Below are 7,572 nucleotides of genomic sequence, written 5' to 3' on the forward strand. Positions count from 1 at the left end.
AATTTCTCTCTGTCCTATCCAACTACAACAACAGTAACACAACAACATATGAGCAACAATAACAACAATGGGGAAAATGGCCACCAGGAGCAGTGGATTTGTGGTGCAGGCACTGAGCCCCAGCAATAACCCTGGAGGCAAAAAAAGAACAGAAGGGGAAACACAAAGCAGAACTTGGACTAAAGTTGGTGTATTGCACCAAAGTAAAAGACTCTGGGGTGGGTGGGAAGGTTCAGGCCCTAGAACATGATCAAAGAGGAGGACCCAGTGGCGGTTGAATTGTTATGTGGAAAATTGAGAAATGTTACACATGTACAAACTACTATATTTCACTGTCAACTGTAAACCATCCCCCAATAAAGAAATTTAAAAATTGTATCTGATACAAAGAAGAAGAGGAGGAGGAGGAGGAGGAGGAAGTAGAGCTCCCATTTGTCTCCAAATTTCCCCCTTGAAGAAGAGAAATCAGGAGGAGGTGAATGCTGCTATGCCATCAGAAAGGTCCCATGAGGGGCCAGGGGGTGGCACACCTGGTTAAGCGCACATATTACAGTGTATAAGGACCAGGGTTCAAGCCCCTGGAAAGCTTCATGAGTGGTGAAGCAGGTCTGCAGGTGTCTCTCTCCGTTTCTCTTCCTCTCTATCTCCCCTCCCCTCTCATTTGCTCTCTCTGTCTCTATCCAATAATAAATGAATTGCAAAAAATTCTTAAAATAAAAAAAAGAACAAACAGCAAAGTCACATGGACAAATAGGTTTCAGCTTGCTTGTGTGATAGAAGTAACACAGGAGAGAGACTAATGCAGGAAAACATACTTTCTTTTTTCTTTTTTTCCCTTTAGGGTTATCACTGGGACCTGCACTCTAAATCCACTGCTCCTGAAGGCCACTTCTTCCCCTTTTGCTTTCCTTGTTGTTTATTGTTGTTATTTTTATTGCTATTGCTGTCATTGTTATTGGATAGGACAGAGAGAAAGCGAGAGAGGAGGGGAGATAGAGAGGTGGAAAGAAAGACATCTGCAGACCTGCTTGACTTCTTATGAAGTGACCCCCTGAAGGTGGTGAGAGTCGGGCTCAAACCTAGATCCTTATGCCGGTCCTTGCACCTTAAGGTACTTCCCATTTTAAAAAATAGGGACAGGCAGGTAGGATGAGGGAGAAAGTGAAAGAAACCACAGTACCAAAGCTTCTGTCAAGTGGAGCTGGGATTAAACTTGGGTGGTGCACATGACATAGCAACACACTATCCAGAAGAGCTATTTCACCTGCCTAATACTCTACTTAATCAGTATAACACACCAAGAACAAAGAATAAACAACTACTGGCATTCTGTGTCTTCTTTGTGGAAATGAAAAGGCTGAAGACTGTACACAGAAAGTGTGAATACTATAAAAATGAATTGAATCATACACAGGATTTAATAGGAGTAGACAGTAGTATATGTGAAGTGTCTAGAAGTTTACAAGTTTCTGTACTCACTATATTTCTTTTTTTAACGATTGATTTTAATATTTATTAATGAGGAATAGAGAGAAAGAGCTCAAGTATCACTCTGGCATATGCAATGCTGGGGAATGAACCTCATGCTTGTGAATCCAACACTTAATCCACAGCGCCACCTCTTGGCTGACTCATATTTTTCAGAGGAAAAAGTGTAACCCAACATCCACCCTCAGTGCATCACTGAAGTTTGGTAGCAAAGCGCCACTTGTTTTAATGAAATGCAAGGAATGAGAACTACCTTAACTTATTAGTATACACGAAGTAGAACTGAGTAAATGAGGGCGGAGGTAGATAATGGTTAAGGGGGGCTGGGCGGTGGCGCATCGGGTTAAGCACATACTATGAAGCTCAAGGACCGGTGCCAGGATCTTGGTATCTTTCTCTCCCCTCTCAATTTCTCTCTATCCTATATAAAAAAAAAAAATCGAATAAACGGCCACTGGAGCAGTGAATTCGTAGTGAAGATACCAAGCCCTAGCACTAACCCAGGAGGTGAAAGAAAGAAAGAAAGAAAGAAAGAAAGAAAGAAAGAAGCAGGCACCTCCAGACTTGCTTCGCTGGTTGTGAAGTGATGCCCCTGCAGGTGGGGAGCAGGGGTATCCAACAGGGATCCTTGTGTGGGTGCCTATCTTTCTCTCCCCCCTCTCTATGTTCCCTTTCCCTCTTAATTTCTCTCTGTCCTATACAATAAGAAAATGAAAAAAAAAAAAATAATGGTTATGCAAAAAGGCTCACATGCCTGAGGCTCCAAAGTTCCAGAGCTGAATAGTGCTCTGGTAAAATAATAATACTAATAATAAATGAATAAATAATAAAAATAAATAAATGTTGGAAGTAATAGACCACACAATTTTAAAAAGGAGTAAATGAGCGAGCTGGGAAGATAGCATAATGTCTATGTAAAACGACTTTCATACCTGAGGTACCAAAAGTCCCAGGCTCAATCCCCAGCACCACCATATACCAGAGCTGAGAAGTTCTCTAGTAAAAAAAAAAAATTGCGGGGGTCGGGCGGGTAGTACTGGGTTAAGCGCACTTGGCGCGAAGCCCAAGGACCCTCGTTAAGGATCCGGGTCGAGCCCCGGGCTCCCCACCTGCAGTGGGGCCTGTTCACAAGCTGTGAAGCAGGTCTGCAGGTATCTATAAAAAAATTGCACACCTGGCTGAGCATATGTGTTACCATGCTCAAGGACCCTAGTTCAAGCCTCTGGTCCCCACCTGCAGGGAGAAAGCTTCATTATTGGTCAAGCAGTGTTACAAGTGTTTCTCTCTCTCTATTTCCATCTCTTCTTTCCTTCCCAATTTTTCTTTGCCTCTACAAATTAAATTAATTAAATGTTTTTTTAAAGACTAGATGAGCTACATGAGTGTCAAGCACTATTAATGTGTGCCTCCCCTAGAAATTCAACTATTGGGGTTAGGCAGTGATTAAGTGCACATGTTACCATATGCACAAGGACCTGGGTTCAAGCCTGCAGGGAGAAAGCTTCACAAGCTGTGAAGCAGAACTGCTGGTGTCTCTCTGTCTCTCCTTTCTATCTCCCCCCTCAACTTCTTTCTGTGCTATCAAATTAAATAAAGTCAAAAAAATCTTTTGAAAATTTAACTACTAGTAATAGTTGATAGCACCTGCATCACATCTACCAACCACAGCCATGACCTTTCTTCCCTCTGCCTCATGCCCCCATTTTTCTTCTGCTGCTCAACAATACTGAGAACATTCAGATTCCCACCTCCCCACTCCTGGTGCTGGGGCTTTGGAAGCTTCTGCTCACCCGTGAGTTCATTGTTCTTACTCCTGGTCCCAGCCCAAATCTCCTTTCTCTCTCTCTCTAAAGTGTAATTTCCATTTTATTTTTTCCCAAGACTGCTTTTCTTCAGGTCACAACTCTTACATAGGCTTTGGTGGAGGTCGTGGATCAGCACCTGCAGGACTAAATCGTGGCGGGGGTGTGCAGTCCTTCCTGGCTTCACAAAAGCGATTCCTGACCACCTTGCTGTGAATGGTGCAATTCACACAGTAATGTAATTTCACATACAGTTTGGCAAGCACATAAGCATCAAAGACACTCGCTTTGGAGATATCCCTGATGGCGGCAGCTTCTACAAACTTCTACAAACTTTTTTTTTTGGCCCCGCCCCCCCAACAAACTTCTTAAAGGCCTTGTTCTTGGGCACGAATTGAGAGCAGTTGGTACAGCGAATAGGCTGCACGTGGCCGCAGCCCTTCCTGGCATGGCCACTATTCTTGGTCATCTTGGAAGCGAGGACCCAAGAGAGCTTCTTTCTCTCTCTTTCTTCCTTTATTTTTTTAATATTTATTTATTCCCTTTTGTTGCCCTTGTTTTTTACTGTTGTAGTTATTATTGTTGTTATTGATGTCGTCATTGTTGGATAGGACAGAGAAATGGAGAGAGGAGGGGAAGACAGAGAAGGGAGAGAAAGACAGACACCTGCAGACCTGCTTCACGGCTTGTGAAGCCACTCCCCAGCAGGTGGGGAGCCAGGGGCTCGAACCAAGATTCTTAAGCCAGTTTGTACCACCTGTGCTTAACCTGTTGTGCTACCGCCCGACTCCCCCTTTCTTTTTAAAAGATTTTTATTTATTCATGAGAAAGCTAGGAGGAGAGAAAGAACTAGGCATCACTCAGGTACATGTGCTACCAGGGAGTGAACTCAGCACCTCATACTTGAGAGTCCACCGTGCCACCTCCCAGACCATACTCCTCTTTCTTTTCAACTTATTCCATTTGGGAACCCTTTTCTGTTTTTTGCTTTTTTTTCCCCTCCAGGGTCATTGATGGGACTCATTGCCAGCATTAAGAATCCACTACTCCTGACAGCCATATTTTCCTTTTTTCAATTGGATAGGGGAAATAGGGAGAAAAAAAGATAGACACCTACAGACCTGCTTCACCACTTGTGAAGTGTCCCCCCTGCAGATGGGAATGGGTTGGTTGTTTTTAGATCAACAAACTCATCTTTACTTTCTACAGGCTTTATAGTTAATTATATATTTTTAAAAATTCTGTTTGGGACAGGAAGATAGCATAGTGGTTATGCAAAAGACTTTCATGCCTGAGGCTCCAATGTTCCAGGTTCAGTTCCCCCACCCCATCATAAACTAGAGCTGAGAAATGTTCTGGCAAATTATTTTTAATTTTTTAATTACTTAATTAATTTAGAGAGAGAGAGAGAGACACCTGAGAACTCTCACTCCAGCATATTCAGTACAGGGATCATACCCAGGTCTCACTCAGATGAATCCAGTGCTCTGTGCATTGAACCATGTCCACAGCCACAGGCTTTATAGTTTTTGCAATGGCTGTAGAGTCATTATCTCCTCCTCTCCTCCTCTCCTCTCCCCTCCCCTCCCCTCCCCTTCTCTCCCCCTTTACCCTCCTCTGTTTCTTTCTACAGAGGATGAGTTTCAGGGCTCAGAAAGACACAAATCTCAGGTGCATATCACCTCCATTTCACTATCAAGGCTGCACCTCCTCACCAAGCCAGCGTCCAGATGGGAAACATGTTTGAGGGAAGGGGTTTGGGTGGGGTGGAGGTGAGTATGGGACAATATGGAAGACTGAAATCAGGGTTATGAGACTTAAGGTGTTTTTTTTTTTTTTTTTTTTTTTACAAATTTCTTATTAATTTTTTTTTTTTTTGCCTCCAGGTTTATTGCCTGGGCTTGGTGCCTGCTGTTGTTGGATAGGACAGAGAGAAATCAAGAGAGGAGGGAAAGACAGAGAAGGGAAGAGAAAGATAGACACCAGCAGACCTACTTCACTGTCTGTGAAGTGATTCCCCTGTAGGTGGGAAGCCGGGGGCTCGAACAAGGATCCTTATGACAGTCCCTGCACTTTGCATCATGTGTGCTTAACCCGCTGTGCTACCTCCCGACTCCCTAGCCTTTGGTATTTCAAGCATGAAATTTTGCATAGCCACTATGCTATGTTTCTCCAGCCAAAAATCAGGGCCCTGGAGAGATAGTTCACTTGGTAGGTACCTGCCTTGCCATACAAACTGCCCAGGTTTGAGCCCTGGCACACCACAGGGGAGTGCCATAGTCTTGGGGAATGTGCTGGTGCTGTGCTGTGAGTCTCTCCCCTTATATGGAAAAAGTCAGTTCTGAGCAGTGAAGTTGCACGTGCATCTCATGAGAGAAACAAACAAAACAAATAAATAAAAAGCAGGACCACCATAAGGCAAACTATGAGAATAGACATTTGCAGAAGTTCAAAGGAGGCAGAGATGGTATACTTTCTCAGGGGAGAAATGGGAAAGAAATAGTCATGGGCAGAGTCTCTTTGCATAATGGTTATGCAAAGAGACTCATGCCTGAGACTCCAAAGTCCCAGATTCAATCCCCTGCACCACCATAAGCCAGAGCTGAGCAGTGCTCTGGTATTTTTCTCTGTGTCTTTCTCTGTCTTTCAAAAATAATAATAAAAAAAAAAACACTTTAAAAAATAAGAAAGAAAGAAAAAGAGTCATGAGGGAGCCAGGCGGTGGCACACTTGGTTAAGTGCTCACATTACAGTGCACAAGGGCCCAGATTCAAGCCCCTGGTCCCCTCCAGCAGGAGGGAAGCTTCCTGAGTGATGAGTCAGGGCCACAGGTGTCTCTCTCCCTATCTTCCCCCTCCCCTCTTAATTTCTCTCCATCTCTACACGATAATAAATAAATAAAAGTTAAATATATTGAAAAATACTTAAAAAAAAAAAGAAAAGAAAAAGAGTCATGAGTCCCACGTAAATCCAAAACCTAACAAGGCAAGTAACATCAAACCTTATGATTTGAGAACAGTCCTCTCTGACTGCATGATCTGCTCTCTCTGGACCCACTTGGCTGGTGTTCCTACCTCCACACTCTCCTGGGCTTATGCTCTCCTTTCCAGTACCTTGGGCTAGCACTGTCATTCCCAGGGCTCAGTGGAACAGTAGTGACATTCTTCCTGGGCTCTGCAGCTCTGCGCCTGAGGTGCTTAGAGGCACTGATTCTGGGCATCTGGCTTGCTAGAACCAGACAGGTAGCCACAGTATCTGTCCCAAGACCCTGTCTGTACTCTGGACAAGAAGTAGCACCCTTAGGTGATCACTCAGCAACTTTCAGGATCATTCTTCACTGCCTTTTTATGGTCTTTTTTTAAAGTTTTTAAAAAAATATTTATTTTCCCTTTTGTTGGCCTTGTTTATTATTGTTGTAGTTATTATTGTTGTTGTTGATGTTATCATTGTTAGATAGGACAGAGAGAAATGGAGAGAGGAGGGGAAGATAGAGAGGGGGAGAGAAAGATAGACACCTGCAGACCTGCTTCACTGCCTGTGAAGTGACTCCCCTGCAGGTGGGGAGGTGGGAGCTTGAACTGGGATCCTTAAGCGGGTCCTTGCACTTAGTACCATGTGCGCTTAACCCGCTACGCTACCGCGACCCCCTTTGAAGGGTGCAGACTGCAGTGACTCCATGACAGGCTCCAAAAACTGCAGAAATGAGATAGGCCCCAGTTTCAGAAGAACAGGTCCTGGAATTCAGGACCATTACTGGAAATTGAACCCATGGCCCTGAGTCAACAGGAACAAAGATAAGCTGAGCATTAAGAAAGGCATCTCCAGAGAGATAGAGACCATTAAGCATTTCCAAGGCATCTCCCGAGAGATAGAGACTGTTAAACATTTCCCCACATTTCCCCCAGATATGTAAAGAAGATAACCACAAGGCTAAGCTTGTCATGTATGCTATGTAACCCATACCCTATATATCTCCTTGTGTGCTGGGGTTCGTGGTCGAGCACCTAGAACAGCTGTGAGGTCCCGGCCCTAGCCCCATGCCCGGGCTAGAAATAAAGGCTCTTTGTTTTTACATCACTCTGGTCTCTCTTGGTGAATTTATTGGATTACCGAACCTAACACCTTTTTATAATCTTTTTTATAAAATGAAAAATATTTTATTGATTGATTTATGAGAGGACCTGAGCATCACTCTAGCACATATGATGTCAGGAATCAAACTCAGAACCTCATGCTCCCAAGAACACTTCTTTAGCCACTGTGATAACTCTAGGTTTTTTTT

At 43.8% G+C, this 7,572-nt stretch overlaps 1 protein-coding gene across 1 annotated transcript; it reads right to left on the reverse strand.

The window, feature by feature from the left end:
- Positions 1–3,368: 3,368 nt before the first annotated feature.
- LOC103108131 (small ribosomal subunit protein eS26-like) lies at positions 3,369–3,759 on the reverse strand. Its single transcript, XM_007516997.3, has 2 exons — positions 3,652–3,759; positions 3,369–3,616 (listed from the first exon to the last, which is right to left on the reverse strand). The coding sequence occupies exons 1-2, from the start codon at positions 3,757–3,759 to the stop codon at positions 3,395–3,397; spliced, it is 330 nt and encodes a 109-aa protein (XP_007517059.1). The 3' UTR covers positions 3,369–3,394.
- Positions 3,760–7,572: the final 3,813 nt, after the last annotated feature.

Source organism: Erinaceus europaeus, chromosome 12 (assembly GCF_950295315.1).
Source record: "Erinaceus europaeus chromosome 12, mEriEur2.1, whole genome shotgun sequence".
NCBI classification, from domain to species: domain Eukaryota; kingdom Metazoa; phylum Chordata; class Mammalia; order Eulipotyphla; family Erinaceidae; genus Erinaceus; species Erinaceus europaeus.